This window comes from Thalassophryne amazonica, chromosome 13 (genome assembly GCF_902500255.1).
Source record: "Thalassophryne amazonica chromosome 13, fThaAma1.1, whole genome shotgun sequence".
In the NCBI taxonomy this organism is placed as follows: domain Eukaryota; kingdom Metazoa; phylum Chordata; class Actinopteri; order Batrachoidiformes; family Batrachoididae; genus Thalassophryne; species Thalassophryne amazonica.
This window is the reverse complement of record NC_047115.1, coordinates 56,902,082-56,925,523: the sequence shown is the minus strand read 5'-3', so window position 1 is coordinate 56,925,523 and position 23,442 is coordinate 56,902,082. Positions and strand designations below refer to the sequence as shown.

Below are 23,442 nucleotides of genomic sequence, written 5' to 3'. Positions count from 1 at the left end.
AGCCTTAAGGACAAGTTGGAACATGTCCAGCTGTTAAACAATTTCTCATATACTCACTCCACTGAAAGCCATCAAAAGCCGCCTGGATTTTACAAATGGTTATCAACACAGAGGTGTTTTTCCTGTGCCGCCGCACCGGGCCGGCTGCATCCCGACGCGCGGACCCGTCTGCACGTCTTTCATAAAAAAAAATCTCCTTTAACAGTGGAATATCCGGATAAAATGCTGAAACCGACTTCTTCTGAAACTTCTCTGTTCTCTCACGACGTCCTGGATCAATAGAGCCTGAAATGTGGAGGTTTTCAGCTTGAAACAGGCTGACGACGGTGCCTGAGAGCGCTGCGCGACGTCTTGCACCATGGGAAGTCCTTAAAGCGACAGTATCACCTCAAAATCTCTCATCAGCAGTTAAAATTTTCACTGAAAACCAGCTTAATTTTTCGAACCGTGTCTACTTCAATGTGTCTCACAGGTTTAGAAAAAATTTTGATCAAACAAAGCGCCAGTCTCTCAGCAACTTCTCAGACAAAGGAATTCCGATGACGGGCTGGACGACTCCTCCCACAAGGAGTGCTCACAGGCGGATGACGTCACCGACAGGCGTGGAAAAACTCACGCATGCGCACGAGGGTTCAAGCATGTCTGACGTAAAAACATATGAATGAAATCCATATAGTTTTTGAAAAAAATTAAAAGGACCTATACTTTATTGACAGCCCTCGTATATGCAGTATCAATCATATTGCATGGATGTACTTTGGTTGAGTTGGGGCTACTTATATTTATTGGATAGAAATCCCACCCAAAACTGAAATGAAAACAACCGACACAAACTGTAACACGGCTGTAAAGAGCTTGCCGAGGCCTGAGGATGGAGCCTTTAAAAGCGACGCGTGCAGAGGACATAAATTATCTTAGCAGCATTGCAGGTGGAGCTTTAACTGTAATCTTCATCATCCCATTGACATAAATAGGATCAAGGCTGCAGTCATCCTCGACATGATGAGATGAAACAGCTTAGCATGTGGAGCAGGAGATATGTGATACAGCAGAGCCTTGGGGCGCATTTGTCAGCATCTGAACTCTTTCTGACGTGTTCCAAATGTCTCCGCTCGCATGGCAGAATGAGAATGCAACATCACAGAGCCCATTCAAACCCAAATGATGGTAATTTAACCGGATGTAGAGTTAACATGCATGACATGAAAATAAAGCCTTTCGTACCTGCACGTCATCTGACGATGGCTCATAGCTGGCCCTCTTGAAGGTTTCCGTCACATTACGGAGGATCTCCACAGATGACAGCAGGTCACCAGCATAGAAGTTCCTCCTCTGCGTGAGATCCAGCAGGTTTTTAGTGACCTGGGACATCCCGTCCCCTGCTAGCATCCTTTGTCCCTTTGCAAGATGACCCTGAACCTCCAAAAACAGGAGAAGACAGAACTTGGGGCATTGGTGTCCTCTGCAGGTTTGTGCTAAACATACTAGAGCTACACAATGGAGCAAATGGAGTGCAAAAAATCAGGATGAAAGACTCCACTCTCTGAGGTCCTTTATGTGACACTCATATCTAAGCCAGGCTGAAATGGATTCTGCCTCGCGGATGTTTTTGAAATGAACCAATATGAATATAGGAGTTAACTGGAGCAGAAGACACACATTGAGGCAGAAATTGGACAGTAAAATGACATTTCACATCACTGCACAGGCTTTATATTCACAAATGCACATTCACAGGTGCAGCATTATATCTGCCATCTCAGCGCTTCAGATTTTTTTTATTTATAACCGCAGACTTATCGCACTGACAGACTAAAGAAAAACTAGTGGTGCATATATATATATATATATATATATATATATATATATATATATATATATATGCAATAAAATAAAATAATCAAAATAAAATAAATTTAAATAAAATAACAATGGAATCATCTGTAAAATGACAAATTACAAGAGAAACAGGTTTTAGCTTAATCAAGTAGTCAACTGATAGAAAATGAATTGGCAAATATTTTTGATAATAAATTACTTCTTATTTATGCTTATCTAACAAACTTGGGGAAAAAGATTGTGTGCCAGGCTCACAGTGTAACCATGGGGTTTTTATCTGTTTCTGTTTGAAAACTGAAGGTACAGCTCTACAAAAGTCTCAGGTACTCTGTTGTAGTTTGTTTTGATTGCTTTGTGAATAAAAGTGCAAATTTGATATTTCCAAGTGTTCATTAAAAAGAAAAGGCAGCGTGGTTTGGAGGGAGGTCAAATACTTTCACCTTTTTGCTTTTGTCATTTAAAAATGAATGAAATTAATATATTAAAGAAAACAGAGCATTTGATATAAATAGAAACCTGATTATTTATAAATTGTACAGGATAAATTAAGACTCCGCAGGAACAATTGGTCCCACTCCAACTAAAGTCAAATCAACTCTATTACAGAGTAAAATCAACACTTCTATATTCAATTATTATTAGAACTGAGCAACTGCTTTTAACACTTTGATATAGCAGATGTAACACTTTGATAAGAGTTGATTTAACCCTATGATAAAGCTGATTCAACAGGATGGCAACAATTTAATTAGCACTATGACAACATTAATTGAACCCTGTGATAGATTTAACACTATGATAGAGCTGATTTAACACTATTAGAGAGTTGAGTTGACACTATGTTAGAGTTAACGCAATGAGACAGCTGCTTTAACACTATGATATGAGGTGATTTAACCCTACGATAGAGCTGATTTAACAGGATGGCAACAGTTTAATTAGCACTATGCCAGCATTGATTGAACACTATGGTAGATTTAACACTATGATAGAGCTGATATACCACTCTTAGAGAGTTGATCTGACACTAAGTTACAGTTAACACAATGAGAGGGCTGATTTAACACTATGATAAGAGATGATTTAACCAAATGATAAAGTTGATTCAACAGAATGGAAACCGTTCAAATAGCACTATGGTAGTGTTGATTGAACACTATGGTAAATTTAACACTATGATTGAGCTGATATAACACTCTTAGAGAGTTGATTTGACACTATGTTAGAGTTAACAGACTGAAAGAGCTGATTTGACACTATAAGAGGTGATTTAAACCAATGATAAAGCTGTTTCAACAGGATGGCAACAGTTTAACTAGCACTATGACAGTGTTGATTGAACACTATGATAGATTTAACACTATGATAGTGCTGATTTAACACTATTAGACAGTTGATTTGACACTATGTTAGAGTTAACAGAATGAGACATCTGATTTGACACAATGATATGAGGTGATTTAACCCTACGATAGAGCTGATTCAACAGGATGGCAACAGTTTAATTAGCACTAAGACAGTGTTGATTGAACACTATGATAGATGTAACACTATGATAGAGCTGATTTAACACTATTAGAGAGTTGATTTGACACTATGTTAGAGTTAATGCAATGAGACAGCTGATTTGACACTATGATAAGAGGTGATTTAACCAGTGGTGGGCACAGATAACCAAAAAATGAACTTCGATAACAGATAATCAGATAACTGAAACGTTATCTTTGATAAAGACAAACCACCCAAAAATGTATCAGAAGTTACAGATAATCGATAAATTCCAGTATTGTCTCTGGTACATTTGCAGCTACTAACAAGCTGAATTTGAGTTTTAACACCACAATTGCTTTTGGAAGCATCAAAAGTGACAAAAGACCCAAGCAATGAGCCAGTACTTCTATGTCTGAACATGCTGCCCTGGCTGGAAGCTACACAGCTACAGCACAGAAGCACCCTGAGAGCAACCACAAAGCCAGCTCTCTACCAATCACAATGCTCCGGTCAGGTGGAGGTCTTGAAAAACAAAGGCATGCTGACTTATGGTTTTGTGTGAATACTTATAGAATAACTCCACTAATGTCAATTCTGTCATTTGTACAAAGTTAAAATATAACATATATCTTTTAATGTTGAATAATGCACTAATTCTGAGGTTTTGTAACACAGACAGATCGCAAAGGATTCTGGGTAAAAGTGCCTCTGCTAAACACTGATTAGTTCAGTCATTCATTATGTAAACCAACACGTTAATGTGATGTGCTTCGTGTGTTGGTGTTTACAGATAAATGTGCTTTTGCAAAATATTCAATTTTTTATTTGTAAAAACAGGCATTTTTACGGCGCATCGCAAAATGCATCATCGCAAAATGTTTTGCATGTGGAGAGAATGTGCGCACATTTTATTAGTGCCATGCGCACGTTTTATGATGTGCGCACATTTTATGATGTAAACGTGTACTCAATATTGTCTTGACACATGAATGTTGGCTTTACACTGTGTGAGGTTTGGCCCTTTTTCAGATGATTTTTCATTTGTGTGAGAATTTTTGGAATTTTTCAGGTTAATCGCGCATCTTGCATCGTGTAGTGTACATGGAGTAACAAGCTGCGTTCAACATCTCACGACCACCTCCTGATCGCTGATCGTATGGTTGAATGAAAATCAAACCTGTTTGATATTATTCTGGTCGGCCGTCGTGAGTGTATCCTGCTGCTGAAGAGCTACAAGCATCCAACCGCTCGCACTGTGAATGTGCAAACACCACAGACCTGTCTTGTAATGTTTTTTTGTTGTTGTTTTGTTTTGTTTTTAAACTTAATTTGTTAAAAAAAAGCCATTTGCAAAGCCAAAAAGTTGATTTGACAACCATCTGATATAACCAGGGTCAAAATAAATAGAACACTGTCATCTACTGGTGCCCAGACGCTTAGTACTTAGGGTGAATACTGCCATGAACACTGCTGGCCAGTAGATGGCAGTAGAGGCCTTGAAAACTTGCCAAAACAAAATTCCAGATAATCCGTGTCTGCTACATTTAAGATGCGTGGAATTTAACAAACGCAAATACAAGAGAGAATATATTCACGAGAGTCTTAGGCACTAGAGTTTAATGCTGCTGTCCGTGGAGCCTGAACAGAGTTTCTGAAATGCATTTGTCCTGTCGTGAACGTACTGAGATTACCGTGTCCTACCCATAATGCACTGCTGGGCACAGCATGTGCTCACAAAACCTTAAAAATTAGCACATTACTTTAAAACTAAAACATATATCTGATATTTTCACTTTATAAAACTTCAGACATGACAGTAATTTTAAATAACTTGACCAAAATTAGTTTGGTTAGAATTTGAACCATAAGTTAAAAATGTATGCCTCTGGATGACTTGGGTGATATTGCCAGTGTATCAGTATGGTATTAAAGAAAATGATGTTTTTTTTTTGTGACTAGTTCTTCTTTGCTTGCAGAGGATAGAGTGGTTTCTCCTGAAAACAGCTCTCTTCTGTTTGCAGAGGGCAGAACTATACATTTCTTAGGAAACTTTTAACAGGTAGGTCTCAACTGATTTTAAATTTTAAAAATGTTTGCTGCTGTTCAGCTTGGTTTACTATGTTATCGGTCTACAAGTTATCGGACGACAATTTATCGGAAGATAATTAGTCCGATAATGGTTTTTAAAGTTATCTAAAAAGATAATCAGATAATGAAAACATTATCTTTGATAATTATCTGTTATCGGATTATCGGAAGTGTGCCCACCACTGGATGTAACCCTATGATAGAGCTGATTTAACACTCAGAGAGTTTATTTGACACTAAGTTACAGTTAACGTGATGAGAGAGCTGATTTAACACTATGATAAGAGGTGAATAAACCCAGTGATTAAGCTGTTTTAACATGATGATGGTGTTGATTTAACTCTATTTAGAGTGGGACCAAATGTAGCCCTTGTGGATTTTATTTTATTCTTCAGGATTTTTTGTGCATGAGTTTTATAACTTATTTATGCTTTAATGCTTAGTATCCCTTTTCAGAAATCATTTGATATTTAGAGGTTTTTCTTTTGCAGCATTTTAACATTGGTATATTGTTGTTTTTTGTCTGTCAAATCTAAAGTTTTTACACAATATTGAACAGTTTAATAATAAATAACTGTAAAATTGTCCAGTCATGGAAGTAAACATGAGCACAATTAAAATGCCACACACACACACACACACACACACACACACACACACACACACACACACGCACACGCACACGCACACACACACACACACACACATAAATACATCAATGCATATCTGCTAAAATCAAAAAGTTGATTTCATGATGACTTGTCATGCCACAAAGTAAAATAACAAAATTTGTGCTTTAATTAGTTTCTCCTGTGAAAGTGGCTAATTTTTCAGCGCTATGTGATGAAAACGGGAGCGGTGGCAGCGACACCGGGGAGGTAATTTATATGATGCAGTGGAAACACAGGCTGAGAAGGGAAGCTGACTTTGCACCTACTGATTGCTGCAAGTATCTGAATTCATTTGTTATGCATCGAGCGTAGCTGGGCTGCTCCCAGAAGGCCATACCGCGGTGATCCAAGGAGCAGCGTCGACTAGTGGTGCCTGTAGAAGGGAAAAGAAGGGGCAACAGATGTGAAGAGGAAATGAGGGAGGGATGAGGCGGGAGATGAAGAAGGGAAAGCCAAAAGAAAGGCAGATGAAGCAGTGTCGGTGAATTTGGATACTAGAGAAGCACAGGCGTTAAAAAAGGAACAACATACAAGGTTTTGTTTTTGTGTTTTGTCAAATCTGGTCTTACTCATTAAATTCTGCATATCAAATTTGAGAATGTGTGACACAGATGGGGTGCGGGGTAGTCGCTGGTGTAGCAGAAAGTGTTCTTTAACTCGTCTGTGTGTGCTGCTTTAACACAGTATAAGCTCAGTCGTGATTGATCCCGAAATAGCAAAACCACCCAACATCCACTCACACCTCTGCACCGAACCCATGTAAAGGTTCGACATCACGCCTTCCCAGCTGTCGACCTTTACGGAGTGCACTTCACACAGCAGCCGGCGCAGGTGTTCGACATCCTGAGGAAAACTCCCGTATTACAGAACATCCCCTCCGGCTTCACATAAACCTTCACTATCTCTTTTTTTTGTGTCTCTGTGACTCCTTTTCCTCCCCGCATAGACAGACAGAGTGAGGGAGAGAGAGAGAGGCAGAGATCAAAGCCACACCTCCCACGCCCACTTTCCCTACCTGGTGATATGCACTGAAGCCATCAGTGCGCACAAAAACAATTGTGTGCCGCGAGCGCCCGTGCAGCACCACGAGACAGCCCAGAGGGCAGCAGCTTTACACATCACTGAGCATCTGTCTCCCTCCAAACCGGCTCCACATGACCGATTTTATTTACTTTTATAATGCGGCCGCTTCACAGCACTGCAGAGGATATCTTCAGAGACTTTTACCTTCAGGTTTCAGGGCCTCAAATTCAAGGAAAACCTGAAGTTTCAGTGCCGAAAAGTTATGAAGTGTATTCTGTTTACACCTGGATGATTCTGATATAAATAAAGCATAGTGAATGTGGCTTTTGTAAGCAAAAGGCAAAAATAAGCAAAAGCTGAAAAAGTTGGCTTTCAAGAACAACAACACTGTGCAAACATTTTAAGAACATTAAATGTGTCTAAAAGTAGATAAATATACAATACAAATGAAAATAAGTCAAATTTACTGAAAAAGATCAACTTAAAAAACTGTTTTATTTTAATGTAAATGAATTAGGTTTATCTAGATTCACATAAAAATTGTGCCAACTTGTTAAATTAAGTTTGACAAACTTAATTCACCTGAGTGTTCACAACTAAAGACTTTTTTCATGTTTTCTCGCTTTCAGTGTGTGTGGTCTCTTTGTGCCTTTAATACATTCATCCATTTATTTTCTAAAGCTGCTTATTGCAGTTAAAGATGGGGGTCAATTTGCACTCTTACTAACACCTATGATCAATTTACAGTCATTAACCCTCTGGGGTCCGAGGGCATTTTTTGGACAGTTCTCTTGCCTGGCATAAATGTGAATGAATTATTGCTGTTAACAGCTCTCTCTGCATCCCACAATCAAGTTTTATGTCTCTTTTTTCAGGACAACTTGTACTTTCAAAATATATATGCTATAGTTGTGTTTTATAAGTGTAATAAAGGTGTACAATCAGAAATAAGAAAGGAAAAAGTAAAGTGGAAATTAATTTTCCACACATTTATTCAAAACACACAGCAAACTATAGTAAACAACTGTTTTGACACTTTATAAAGGTAATTTGGGGTCTTGTGTGAAAGACTGTACAACAAAAAGGTTCAAACTATAAACACAAATGCACATTTTGAACAATATATACAAAATGGTGTATGCGCTTTGTTTGTCTTCATCTCAAAGCAATTTCTGCCTGCTATTACACAAAGGTCATATCACAAACTTCTACTATGAAGTTGACTGTGTGTTTGTTCTCTCCTGCTCTGAAAGCAACATTCACACTTCGAGCCTCATTCAGTTTGAGGAGCGGCCCCTCCCCCTCGCTCCATTGATATGGTAAACAGTGCTTTACGCCGGAGCGAGAGAGCTTGCCACAGGCTTATCCAGTAACATTCACAGGAAAACAAGTCGAGCAATCCTGATACTTATACACTGTTTGAGCACATGAGATTGTATGAGAGGCTCTCCATCTGCTCACTTTCACTTTTGCTGTGCGTAATGGCACAGGGCACATTGGAGCAGCCAGGGGACTATTCAAATGGGCCAACTAGTAACACATCACTCCTAAAAACAATCTTTGGTGTGTCACGTGAGGTGAATCTGCCCTACGATTGGATTTTGGAAAACCATGTGAGTGGTTTGCAATCCAATCGGACGGTAAGCCAATTCCGATTAGACACTCACATTGCTCACGTCATCACACACCTTCTACGAGGAGTACAAAGATGGTGGACGGTGGCTCGGAGGTCCACGGAGTTAACTTTTCAGCAAAAAAAGAGTAAGTTTCTATCTCATATCATTAAAAAGTTATTTATAAGTTAGTAAAGCCTGGTCTCAGCCGTCGTATACGATGGTGTAGAGGGTTAATTCACATAACTGGCATATTTTTTGAATTTGGAGGAATACAGACCACTGAGAGGACATGCAAACTCCACACAAAAAGGATCAGGTTGGAAGTGAACCTGGGACCTTCTCTCTGTGAGACAGCAGTGGTCATCACTAAGCCACCATGCTGCCTATCTTTAAAACTAAAAATGATCTTCACCAACAAAATTGGAGGAGGTTATGTTTTCAACTCAATTCTCAAATTTCTTTCATGTTTGAGATTGTTATGTAGGATGGTATCCTTTACCAATTGATGTTTGATCCTAATGTGATCCAGATAACAGATTTTGCGCCCATATAAATTTAACCTTGAAAACTCTATTTAATGTATATTTTACATTATATCTCAACCGCACATGCCCCAATCATGCTCATCTTTGAAAGTGAGGTGCAGACTGGCACTCACTATCACATGATAAAGTTTGATCCGGATGTGATCTGGATTGTGGATTTTGTGGACATTTGAATTGAATATTGAAAATCCCATTTGTTGTACATTTTGCATTATATCTCAATAAAAAGGGCCTTAATTGCGCTTACTTTTCTGTTATGGATTTACCTACACCACAAAAATTGGATGGAGGTTCCAATTTTATGCCTGTTTGTCTATTTTCCAGTTATCAGTCGGAAACCAAGTGCTAAAAAGCTATGATAAATTGTGCATAGCAGAGATAATCAATGTTCTGTGAAAATTATCTGAAAAAGAATTCAGAAACCAAAAACTTAAAAAAACCTGACAACACAACAAAAAACTTTGATTCAAGCGCATGAACTAAATACATACTCCTGACATTTGATCAGATCTAATTTAGCTTATGAAAAGGCACTTCTAACAGGACTTTGACCTTGAAAATTTCTTCCAAGGTAAAATTTTGTGGAATTGGAAACTAGGGTTGGTGGAGGTTTGTGCTCTTTGAGATCAGTGCTCTAGTTTTCTTTTGATAATAAAACATCTTTTCCTTTTTCTTTCTTGTGGTTTCCTACAAATTATGGGAGAAAAATCAAGTTGTTTCTAATGAAACAACCTGGTTTTCCATTTTGTGAAAGTTATAAGTTAAAGTTGAAAATTAAGTTTGAAATGTGACATTCATTTATGTTTATTCAAAATATCTCAGATTTGATTTTTTTTTTTAATAAGAATGCTTTGACAGTTTCAGATTAGATTTTTTTTGATGAACCTTTTTTCAGAATCACAATCAGAATAGTCTTTATTAACCAAGTATCCACAAGAATACAGGGAATTTGACTTTGGTTTGATCTGCACTCTCTCTGGCATAAAGTGTATATATATATATATATATATATATATATATATATACAGTTTATAAATATAAATATACATTTTTAAACATTTTACAATAAACCCTACATTTTTCTCAAATATTCTAGGGACCTACAACGTTTACATAGCACTCTATATTACATTAACAATCATGAAAGTGACCTCATATGACAGATGTTAATCTCAGTTTGCTGCTTAACTCATTCATTCATTCATTCATTCATTCATTCATTCACTCATTCATTTATTTTCTGCCACTTATCATGGTCCTAGTTGCAGTGGGTTTTCTTTTTTAAGAAATACTGATTGTTTTCTGTCAAAAAGTTACTTTTAATCAGACCCGGCGCCACAAGGGGGCGTTTGGGGGTGACGCCCCCCACGTCATCAACCTCGCCCCCTCGGATGTGAGAGTTATCAAAAATTAAAAGAAAGAAAAAGAAATACTGGAAAATATAGTGCTTCACAGTTTCGTGGATGTTTTTAGTCCAATTTTGCATGCTTTTTTTTTTTTTTTAACAGTGCATTGTGCTCTGCGTCCTCATCAAGCAGGCCGGTGTTCTGTTGAGATGACGGGACACCTGTTGCGGCACCGCGAAGAGAGAGTACGCGCATTGTGTTCTGCGTGTCTGTTTATAAGAATCTTCTCGCCCAGAAGAAAAAAAGAGCGCCAACAACTACCATAACTGTGTTCTTCACTCGGAAAAAGACACCTGCAGCGAGGCCCTCAGTGGTGCCACAACGAAGAGGTGCGATCAGAAGAACTGTGTAATACTGGTCAGTCACTTAATAATTTCTTATGTGTCCAACCTCATAGGTTGATCGTTAAAATTAAATTCGTTAGTTCTAAAAGCCATCATGATTATTTATAGGAAAACGTTCTATTTTTATTTCTCAAACAAATGTTTGGGCCTGAAAACAGGTTGGTCTTATTTTTCTACTAAGGTTTGAACTTTGAGAGTGTTTACACACAAGAGAAAAGTGAGAAAATGTTAATGCCTGTTTGAGAAAAGTGTATAAAGTGTGTAGTGAGGGGTTTTACAGCCTTAAAACGTCTATAAGAATTGTAAAAAATAACGCTGACTACTTCGCAGATTTCGCCTATTGCGGGCTATTTTTAGAACGTAACTCCCGCTATAAATGAGGGACCACTGTATATCTACATGAAAGGTTTATCTTTGACCCGTTGTGTGACGGCCATGCCCAATTGCGTTGTGTTTGCGCTTGTGATGGAGGGCTGTATGTGGGGTTAATCTACTGTCTCGTGTCGTTTCTCAGATCAGTTGTTGGTTTGGTTTTGTGGTATGCAGGAGATCATTTGACCGAGGGTCTATACGTTCAAATAATAATTAAAAAAATACTGTCATCACTCTTTACTCTTACTCAGTCAGTCTCTTACAACGGTGTAGCCTAAATACACAAGCTTTCTAGGAGCACACCCAATTCATTACGCACGCTCAGAGGCAGGTACCCTCCGGTGCGCACTTTTTTTTGGGGGGGGGGGACCCCGCCCCTGTGATAAACTCATCGCCCCCTTAATATTTTTTTTCTGGTGCCGGGCCTACTTTTAATAGCCTACAGCTGTGTGGTATATTTGTAGTATTATACAATACTAAAATTTTAAGATGAACTCTGTGATTCTGGGAGATGCAAAGTGCCCAAACTATGAATCTAGAGCTCACTTTCATTTGTTTTTCTTTTGTCTAAATGCAGTTAATTAGCGGCAATAATAATAATAATAAAAAAAAACACCACACTCACAAACCATCTAATAATAACAAATTATGTACCCACAAGCATTTTTGCTGCTCATTGCATGACTGAGGTGGAAAAAAGGAGTTTACTTTCCTTCGTAACATGTCACTGCATTTCATGTTTTTCCTCGCTATGACTACATGTATACATGAAAAAGTGATTTACACCTAAATATTACATTGCACTTGCATTGGATAGGCATATTTATTTTGACATGTTTGGAATTGCTTCCTCTGCAGCTTGCCTTTGACAGGCGTGGGTGATGTCAGATGGAAAGATGATACTTTCTGTTGTGACTCTGCATAGGTTCTGATTTTGTATCACTGGTGATGTTGGTTGAAAAATGAAATACAGGTCAGTGGAGATGTGCCTGAAGAAAAGCAAAACTAGATACCACAGAGTCAATGGCATGTCAATGCCAAGTTCACAATGTGAAGAAAAACCCCAAACTGTACTCAGCCACAGCTGAAAATGAATTTTAGACAGATATTCTTTCACCGCTGAAGGCCAAATCTGTCTCCTGACTATGACCATGTAGCTAAAAACAGTTACAGAAGTATTACCGGAGTTGGAGTTTTAAATTCATCCACTGAGAGAAACAAACAATATTCAGGTTTACTTATATTGTCACATTTTGGTCCGGATGAGGCCTTTGATTCCATTTTTTCCCCTTTCTTTACTCACTGTCTGCCGCAGCATTGATTTATTAGTTATTTTCATCAAGTGGTTAGTCCATGTTCCATTTGCTTTGTCACTTTGATTCTTTGTTACTTTTACAGTTTAGCCATTGTTCAGTTGTGTTTTGTCAGGTTGTGTTTTCATTTACTTATCATCTGTTTATTTTTCCTGTTTTTCTTTCTGTCATTTTTTGTTGTACTTCAATATCAGGTTTTGCTTTCTGTTCATTATTTTGTCTTTGCTTGGTTATCTTTATTGTATTCTTCCGTCATTAGTCAGTTCCAGTTTAGTTTTGTCTTTGTGTTTACGTTCCTATTATGTCTCTGATCAGTTCTTATGTAGTTTTGTCTTTTGTACTTATTATCTCTTGGTTCTCTTTTAGTTTTTATGATTCATGCTCTGTTCAAGTTCCTCTTCATGGTTGTATTATATTCTGCCCTCAGTTTCTCTTGTAGCTCGGTTCTCAGTTTTTCCCATTTGTCTGTTTCCATGGCTCATCCATGCACCTGCCATCATGTCCTCGTCCCTCACTCCCATCTTATTATGTTCACTCCACGCCCTGCACCTGCCATCATGTCTCTCTCTCACTCACGCTCTTTGCACCTGTCTATGTATCTCTGTAGCCTTCATCACTCCACTTTGTGCACTCTCTTCCTCCCTATCTTGCACCGTGTTTAATCATTGTCCACTAGCCATGCCCCCTTTCTAGATTGCACACGTGCATCTCATTAACACCGCCTTGTTCCTTGTTTCACACCCTGATTAGTCCAACAGCATTTAAACCCTCACAGTCTCACAGTTCCCTGCCAGATTGTTGCCTTTGTACACTTTCCAGCTCCTTTCACAGTCTTGAGTTTTTGTCTTGCCGTGTTCCGAATCCTGCTCTGTACTCCTCGACCATGCCTCTTGCCTCATCCCAGATGTCTGTGTTTGCTCATGCCTCTGACCCCTGCTCGTTTATGATTGCATCTCTGCCTAATCCTGTTGGTACTTCTGCCTCGCTGACTGATCACATGTGTACCGAACCAAGGCCTGGAATAAAGACCATGATTTCTCTTTCACCAAAGCCTAGTCTGGGACTTTGCTTTGCAGGTCCAGCCACTCTGGGTGCAGGGCAGCCGCCCGCCCTGACATATATCTTACGTTCAGGTTTACTTATCAGTCTCATTTGGCTTTCTTAGATGCACGCATGATCATTTTGCTTTGCATTAACCTGCATTTTGTAGCTCTGAGTGCTCCCTGCAACCTGAGGTGTAAAAGTATTTGCCCTTGTTCAAGAGAAATATAAAGAACACATCATCCTGGTACAACAACACTATAAAGGCTGTGAATGTAAGTGCCTGCCCCATTTTTATTACATTCTGAGCAAAACCATTTGTGCAAATTTACATCTTCAAAGTTAGCAGACAGAAACAGTTGCTGTTTGGAACGTAACCAAGTAAAAACATAATGGCTGATAAGAAATTACCTCAAATCTGCTATATCGCATGTCACTTCCTACAGTTTTTGGCTTTTGTATCATCTCATTTTTTTTGTATAATACCTATTTCCCTTCTCAATTAGATCACAATCATTTGAATTATGTTAAATGAGAGGTTCACATTTTAAAACTCTCATCATACTTAACTTATCAAACAAGCTTCTGATTACTGTACTTTCATGATTTTTTTATCGCCTTCTGAAGATTTTTTTTTTTGAATAGGACATCTCTCTGCTAACATGATACATCATAAATCACCAATACATTACTAGTACAAATTGGATCACCTAGATATATGTCACTAATATACCAGTTTGTCTCAACCTTAGGGCCTGGTCCCACTGGGGAGAGGATTAATTGCGCATGAGGGTGATTCTTAGACTACGGGCACTTATATGTCCTTTGATCATACTGTATGAAAAACAGAAAAAAGGGGAAATTTCACACTTTTATAGTTATCTTTACAATGAAAGTGTGTTAAGAAATTTGTTCTAGTAGTCTATGATGACTTTTTCACCTTTTTTCAGCATCATTATATGCAAATATTGCTGTTTTGTGCTTGTCCCACACCCAGACTTTTGATCTTCAATGATAAAAATGAATGGTAAAGAAACGTTTTTTAATGTTAATGTTTTAAAATATCTCTGAATAAATATCAGTAAAATAATCAAAACATAATTGGGGTATTCAATGTCATACAACTGTTGTGATTTTTTTTTTAAACAAAATGTAGTTGTCCCACACTATTGCCGTAATTTCCACCACAACACTGTAATGTCCCTTTAAACAGTTTGTATGAAAGATTGTTTGGGTAGTTTCTATGGAGATAAACAGTGACATCAGAGCACATGTATATAATGCCAAATCACAACAAATAGCTGCCCCAAGGCGCTTTATATTGTAAGGCAATGGTGTGGTGGAAATTACATTTACAAGGCCAATAGTGCCCGTAGTTAAAGAATCACCCATGAATTGAGTATACAAATTACGGGCGTTCGTTGTCATCTGCAACAAAAGTGGCCAAAAATGACAAATGTCCCAGTATGAATCATGGATATATTCATAATGTATAGCGAACATATGACAAACATTCACGGATGTATAATGCATGTATTGAGGAAACAGATCGGACGCATTGCGATTATCACAGCAGTATTACGGATGTGTTGTGAATGCATCGTGCATGTGTTGTGCGTGTGCGGCATCTGCATTGCGATAATAAAAGAAGCGCACTTGGACCTTTTGTCATCACCATTCACACAACACCACAGCCTCTGGAGCAATTGCTGGACTTGGACAAGTTGATTGGACAACATGAACATCATAGAGTTGATGTTCATGTTGTCATGCAAGGGTTAACTGTTCCTGAGTTTCGGGAGCGGAAGGGGGGAAGCCGCTCGGGGTTGTGAGACGGTGTTCTTTTTTGAGAGAGTCATGAAAAAAGAGAGTTCAGCGTGAGTTGCGGCTGTAACGGCAACTCTTCCTTTTGTTGGTGTTAAATAAAAGTTCTGAAAGAGAACCGAGGTCCACGGCTGACGTCTCTGCAGCTGGGGATTTACAGTATGTTGTTGGATGGCAGCAGCTATTACATCGTATGTCTCAACAGCGGGACTGGCACTGACTGGCACATATGTTGACTTCTGCCACATATAGTACTTACGTGATGTGTTTGTTATGCATTCGCATAAGATGCAAAGCAGACATGATACAAACGCTTTATTCGTGGCCAATCTGTATGCATTCGCTACTACTTATTTTTGTCTGTGATGTGGACATGATATAGGCACGCTATATATCCGTTTTACACACTGTTCCAGTCTGCTGCCAAGCCGCAAATCCCCATCAGTTGCGCATATCAGCGGATAACAGTGGATATACAGCACATAGCTTCAGTATGTATTGAGTATGTATTGCAATGTAAGGCAGATGTCATCCGCAACCAAAATTTTGTGCAGCTCACAAATCCCGGCAACGGAAAAACGTGCCTCTGTGGATGATTGCGGACATGTGCGGATGTCGGCCAACTCATACAAGCATTTTTCAAGTATATTGCAGCTGTTTAGCGAATATTAACCAATTTTGTGCGCAATTCATATGCAAATCTTCCTAAACGCCAGTGGGACCGGGCCCTTACAACAGTCTTAAAGGTTTCCTTGATTGATTTATTCACCACAGATGTGGCAAATGGTAAAAAAAGTCAGGTCAGGTTAGTTCTGGTGGTCTGGTGCCATGAGGTGGTACATTCAGTGCCCTACAGAACCATGTTGGGTTCTGGATGGCAACCACCCAAACAGACAACCGGTTATACCAAACTCCACAAAGTCACAGGCAGGTGAAAGGTGGACATCCCCTTGGCCTTCTCTGCCTGTTCAATCCTCAACACTGAGGCACCTGCATGCTGGATCATGCCAAAATGTCATAACTGATGCTTATTTACAATAAAAGTGATACTTGTCATCTGGGTTTCCCTATTTAACCATTCATTTGACACAAAGAAATTTGTGCGATACCCAAGGATCCTCCGATGAGACCTAGTGTCAAAGACATCCAGCGTTGGGTCACCAGTTAGCATCCAAATGTTACAACCAGACAATAAGACAGGAAACACCAGGACCCTAAAATTCTGAACCTTTCTTCTGCTATTAAACTGTATCAAACAGGAGCTTGACTGTCTGAATAAGCCCTAAATGTGCTCTCTGCTGATCTGAGCAGGCAGTGCACGTAACAAGATATCAACGTTGCCAACACTTCTCTCCAGTGACCTTGTAACTTCATAAGCTTGTTCCAATATCTCTCAGTTTCAAAGACTGAAGATCCAGAGACATCAATGTCACTGCCAAGATACGTGAATATCTCTACAAGTTTAACACTTCCACAGCATACAGATACACTGACACCTGAGTCCAGGAAGCCATTGAAAGCTTGAATCTTAGTTTTGACCCAGGACAATCGCAAACCCAGCCAATCAGAGTCCTCACTTAGCTTTTCAAGTGCTAAATTCAGGGTACCATTGATTCCACAAAGATCACAGCATCGTCTGCAGAGTTAAGGTCAGTCATCCTTTCCTCTCCAACAAAGGCACCTAAGCTGCTGGCTTCCATAGTCCTACCCAACACTGAGTTCCTTATTTTCAGGGAAAATGTTTAATTCCAATCAAACTAGAAACTGGGATATCTGAGAAATTTAAGTCCAAAATGTGCTTGCTAGTGTCAATGGTTACTGAGATCTGAGCATTCAGTGCATGTTACACAAGTGTTAAAGGAGAACAATAATTACTTGCATCTCACAAATAAATTGACATCAAAATTAGACTGTACACGAAGATTCCCTGCACTCAAAAAACAAACAAACAAAACAAAACAAAAAATGGGCAGTTGCTGGTTATTGTTACATGAACCTAGTCTACATGTAGCTTCTACGAAATAAAATCAAGTTTATAGGTGAACACATTCAAATAATGTAGTTTAAACATAACATGCAACAACGTAAAGTTTACCTTGCTCATGAACATAATAAAACTATGAAAAGTATTTCCACCCAATAAAATGCGTTAGGGCCCATTCACGCGTAACACAATTGAAGCCGGCTGGCACACTAAAGAGGAACCGCTTGCCATTCGTGGACCATTTGGAGTTGCCTCATACACCTGTCGTACAACCATTCGTGCACATCAGCGGCCGAAAGACAGAGAGTGCCCTGTCATAGCCCCTTCGAGCCCTCTCTCGGCATGTGTCGGCCAATTTCTAGTGCCACACACAAACATCCAACACCACTCGCGGAGCACTTATAAATGTGGTGCCATTCACCGCAGTCAGTATGAAAACAGAGAGCAGGCAACTACTTTTGAGCTGGCTGTGAAATTATCTAAGTGCCCCACAAGTGTGGCGTTGACAAGCAACACACATGTGGCATGCCAGAGTGTCGGCTTCCCCCTCAATGTGTAGCGTGCGTATCACATCGTGTGTGCGTGTGGTCGGGGGCACACTTGCATTAAATGCTGATATGTATGTACAGACATGATCACATGGGGGTCGGCCAGCCACATCTGAGCGCACACAGAACAGCAAGGTGCCTCTCAGCTGATTGCCACACACTGACAGTTACAAACGCAGAGCCCACAGCCAGGACAGGTATATAAATAATTACTACACTACTACATACACAATTTCATACAAATACTAAAAAAAATAACAACAGATTAAAGAAAAGGAGAGTAATACTTTGTTTCTGTCGGATGATCTAAAAATTGGGCGTGTCCACGCAAGCTGCTGTTGGAATCTCTGGACCTGGACCTCAACAGCTGGAGACAAGTACCGTGTTGAAGGACATGACATTACAACTCGACATTGTGAGGCGTGTGCTTGCTGTCCTCATGTAGAAATCCATAAAACATATATCGCCTTTGCTGGAGCGGCTGCTCGCACGTACATCGGCAGGCTGCTCCCATGGGAAAAGGACCGTCAGATCATTGAACACTCAGCTGGTGATCTGAATGTCATGTCACTCACATGATGTGGTGTCTCTCCTCCGGCATGCATGCTGCTTGATGGACACCCGCACAGGGCTGGCTGGACACGCGTGGCCAGCAGATGTGGACATGATAAGCGCGCACTGCTTCATTCATGTGTTTTCATGACTGTATGTCTCTGACCATGGGTCATCTACAGAGAAAACAGAAGGATCATACTTGCTTTGTTTTTTATGGTGTGTGGGTTTTATTTTTTTCTCCACAGTGGTGCAACACTTTCTAGCTGCTCCACACTGTGTTCATGCACACGCACAAGCATGCACAAAACCTCGCCAGTGTATTATGCACTCCTGTCCGAGCATGTGTCCCTTCCGATGTCGGCTTGATGTTTTCAGGGTTTGCTCATTTTGGCTGTTTCGCCGTGATTCTTACCTATATTCGTGCTATGTGTGAAGGGGCCCTTAACTTGGCCAGAAGCAATTTTGTTGAGTGACCTAAATGTAAATTTGTTGGGTCAACATGATGAATTTGCGTTGCTGTTACGTAATTACCATGGTTCAGGTCAACTAGATTTGTAAGCTTAAATGTAAAAAACAAAACGAAAAAAAAACAAACAGTAAGTCCCTTTGGCTGCTCGCTTATTTGCACTCAGGGTCGCCACAGCAAATCCAGTGGTTGAGTTGCATAAATTATGCTGATCCAACACAGCAAAATTAAATTGACATGTAACTGTACTATTTTAAAAGTAGCTGTAAATACCCTAATAAATTAAGTAACTCATAATCATAACAAACAAGTTTGACTGCCCCAAGGAAATTACATCAGTGTGTTACATCTACCCTTACAGCACAGGACTGGCGGTCAAGTGGTTAGTGCACTTTGTTTCAATATGGAAGGTTCCCCATTCAAACCCCACCCCCTGCCACATTTGTCCATGTAATGTGGAGCTGGGTCAGGAATGGCATCTGGCATGAAACCTGTGTCAATTCAACATGCAGATCCAGCTCAGATTTGCTGTTGCAACCCCAAGCGCAAACAAGGGAGCAGCCAAAGGAACCTACTTTTTATTTTTGTTACATTTACCCTTACAAATCTAGTTGGCCTGAACCATGGTAATTAAGTAACAGTAACGCAAATACATCATGTTGACCCAACGAATTTACATTTAGATTTACATTTTACCATTACAAATCTAGATGGCCTAAACCATGGTAATTAAATCAAATCAAATCAATTTTATTTATATAGCACCAAATCACAACAAACAGTTGCCCCAAGGCGCTTTATATTGTAAGGCAAAAGCCATACAATAACTACAGAAAAACCCCAACGGTCAAAACGACCCCCTGTGAGCAAGCACTTGGCGACAGTGGGAAGGAAAAACTCCCTTTTAACAGGAAGAAACCTCCAGCAGAACCAGGCTCAGGGAGGGGCACTCTTCTGCTGGGACTGGTTGGGGCTGAGGGGAGAGAATCAGGAAAAAGACATGCTGTGGAAGAGAGCAGAGATCAATCACTAATGATTAAATGCAGTTGTGCATACAGAGCAAAAAGAGAAAGAAACACTCAGTGCATCATGGGAACCCCCCAGCAGTCTAAGTCTATAGCAGCATAACTAAGGGATGGTTCAGGGTCACCTGATCCAGCCATATCTATAAGCTTTAGCAAAAAGGAAAGTTTTAAGCCTAATCTTAAAAGTAGAGAGGGTGTCTGTCTCCCTGATCCGAATTGGGAGCTGGTTCCACAGGAGAGGAGCCTGAAAGCTGAAGGCTCTGCCTCCCATTCTACTCTTAAAAACCCTAGGAACTACAAGTAAGCCTGCAGTCCGAGAGCGAAGTGCTCTATTGGGCTGATATGGTACTATGAGGTCCCTAAGATAAGATGGGACCTGATTATTCAAAACCTTATAAGTAAGAAGAAGAATTTTAAATTCTATTCTAGAATTAACAGGAAGCCAATGAAGAGAGGCCAATATGGGTGAAATATGCTCTCTCCTTCTAGTCCCCATCAGTACTCTAGCTGCAGCATTTTGAATTAACTGAAGGCTTTTCAGGGAACTTTTAGGACAACCTGATAATAATGAATTACAATAGTCCAGCCTAGAGGAAATAAATGCATGAATTAGTTTTTCAGCATCACTCTGAGACAAGACCTTTCTAATTTTAGAGATATTGCACAAATGCAAAAAAGCAATCCTACATATTTGTTTAATATGTGCATTGAATGACATATCCTGATCAAAAATGACTCCAAGATTTCTCACAGTATTACTGGAGGTCAGGGTAATGCCATCCAGAGTAAGGATCTGGTTAGACACCATGTTTCTAAGATTTGTGGGGCCAAGTACAATAACTTCAGTTTTATCTGAATTTAAAAGCAGGAAATTAGAGGTCATCCATGTCTTTATGTCTGTAAGACATTCCTGCAGTTTAACTAATTGGTGTGTTTCCTCTGGCTTCATGGATAGATAAAGCTGGGTATCATCTGCGTAACAATGAAAATTTAAGCAATGCTTTCTAATAATACTGCCTAAAGGAACCATGTATAAAGTGAATAAAATTGGTCCTAGCACAGAACCTTGTGGAACTCCATAATTAACCTTAGTCAGTGAAGAAGACTCCCCATTTACATGAACAAATTGTAATCTATTAGATAAATATGATTCAAACCACCGCAGCGCAATGCCTTTAATACCTATGGCATGCTCTAATCTCTGTAATAAAATTTTATGGTCAACAGTATCAAAAGCAGCACTGAGGTCAAGCAGAGAGATGAGTCCACTGTCTGAGGCCATAAGAAGATCATTTGTAACCTTCACTAATGCTGTTTCTGTACTATGATGAATTCTAAAACCTGACTGAAACTCTTCAAATAGACCATTCCTCTGCAGATGATCAGTTAGCTGTTTTACAACTACCCTTTCAAGACTTTTTGAGAGAAAAGGAAGGTTGGAGATTGGCCTATAATTAGCTAAGATAGCTGGGTCAAGTGATGGCTTTTAAAGTAAAGGTTTAATTACTGCCACCTTAAAAGCCTGTGGTACATAGCCAACTAATAAAGATAGACTGATCATATTTAAGATCGAAGCATTAATTAATGGTAGGGCTTCCTTGAGCAGCCTGGTAGGAATGGGGTCTAATAGACATGTTGATGGTTTGGAGGAAGTAACTAATGAAAATAACTCAGACAGAACAATCGGAGAGAAAGAGTCTAACCAAATACCAGCATTACTGAAAGCAGCCAAAGATAACAATATGTCTTTGGGATGGTTATGGTAATTTTTTCTCTAATAGTTAAAATTTTATTAACAAAGAAAGTCATGAAGTCATTAATAGTTAAAGTTAAAGGAATACTCGGCTCAATGGAGCTCTGACTCTTTGTCAGCCTGGCTACAGTGCTGAAAAGAAACCTGGGGTTGTTCTTATTTTCTTTAATTAGTGATGAGTAGTAAGATGTCCTAGCTTTACGGAGGGCTTTTTTATAGAGCAACAGACTCTTTTTCCAGGCTAAGTGAAGATCTTCTAAATTGGTTATCTGCTTTAAGCTGCGAGTTTGTGAGTTATACCATGGAGTCAGGCACTTCAGATTTAAGGCTCTCTTTTTCAGAGGAGCTACAGCATCCAGAGTTGTGCTCAATGAGGATGTAAAACTATTGACGAGATAATCTATCTCACTCACAGAGTTTAGGTAGCTCCTCTGCACTGTGTTGGTATATGGCATTGGAGAACATAACAAAGAAGGAATCATATCCTTAAACCTAGTTACAGCGCTTTCAGAAAGACTTCTACTGTAATGAAACTTATTCCCCACTGCTGGGTAGTCCATTAAAGTAAATGTAAATGTTATTAAGAAACGATCAGACAGAAGGGGGTATTCAGGGAATACTGTTAAGTCTTCAATTTCCATACCATAAGTCAGAACAAGATCTAAAGTATGGTTAAAGTGGTGAGTGGACTCATTTACATTTTGAGCGAAGCTAAATGAGTCTAATAATACGAGGTCTGTCAATAAAGTAACGGTCCTTTTTATTTTTTCAAAAACTGTATGGATTTGAATCACGTGCGATTACATCAGCCAACCTTGAACCCTCATGTGCATGCGTGAGTTTTTCCACGCCTGTCGGTTGCGTCATTCGCCTGTGGGCAGGCTTTGAGTGAGCACTGGTCCACCCCTCTCGTCTTTTTTTTCATTGTTCAGGAATGGCTCAGAGACTGCCACTTTGCTTGATCAAAATTTTTTCAAAAACTGTGAGGCACATCCGAGTGGACACCATTCGAGAAATTCAGCTGGTTTTCGGTGAAAATTTTAACGGCTCATGAGAGATTATGGAGTGTTACTGTCGCTTTAAGGACTCCCCACGGAGCCGCAGGGCGCGCCGCGCCCCGAGCCGCCATCGTCTGCCTGTTTCGAGCTGAAAACTTCCAAATTTAAGCCTCTGTTGATCCAGGACGTCGTGAGAGAACAGAGAAGTCTCAGAAGAGCTCGGGATCAGCAGTTTATCCGGACATTCCACTGTTAAAGGAGATTTTGTAATGAAAGACGTGCGGACGGATTTGCGCGTCGGCACCCAGCCGCTCATCGCGCGGCGCCACAGCAAAACACCTCCATTGGAAGCATTACAGGACAAGTTTGAACATGCCCAGCTGTTAAACAATTTCTCGGATACTCACTCGACTGAAAGCCATCGAAAACTGCCTGAATCTTACGAATGGTTATCAACACGGAGGTGTTTTGCTGTGGCACCGCGCCATGAGCGGCTGGCTGCCGACGCGCAAATCTGTCCGCACGTCTTTCCTCCCCTCG

At 39.8% G+C, this 23,442-nt stretch overlaps 1 protein-coding gene across 12 annotated transcripts in view; it reads right to left on the bottom strand.

Moving 5' to 3' along the window:
* Positions 1-23,442, bottom strand: part of adgrb3 (adhesion G protein-coupled receptor B3) — a 463,324-nt gene that overhangs the window by 145,859 nt on the left and 294,023 nt on the right. For 8 of the 12 annotated variants that reach the window (XM_034184737.1, XM_034184736.1, XM_034184743.1 and 5 more), the window contains 2 exons: positions 6,356-6,462; positions 1,225-1,422 (listed from right to left, as the gene is read on the bottom strand). In XM_034184737.1, the coding sequence (XP_034040628.1) occupies positions 1,225-1,422; positions 6,356-6,462 (305 nt within the window). The remainder of the gene's footprint in view (positions 1-1,224; positions 1,423-6,355; positions 6,463-23,442) is intronic. The other 4 variants (XM_034184739.1, XM_034184738.1, XM_034184744.1 and 1 more) reach the window with 2 other exon arrangements.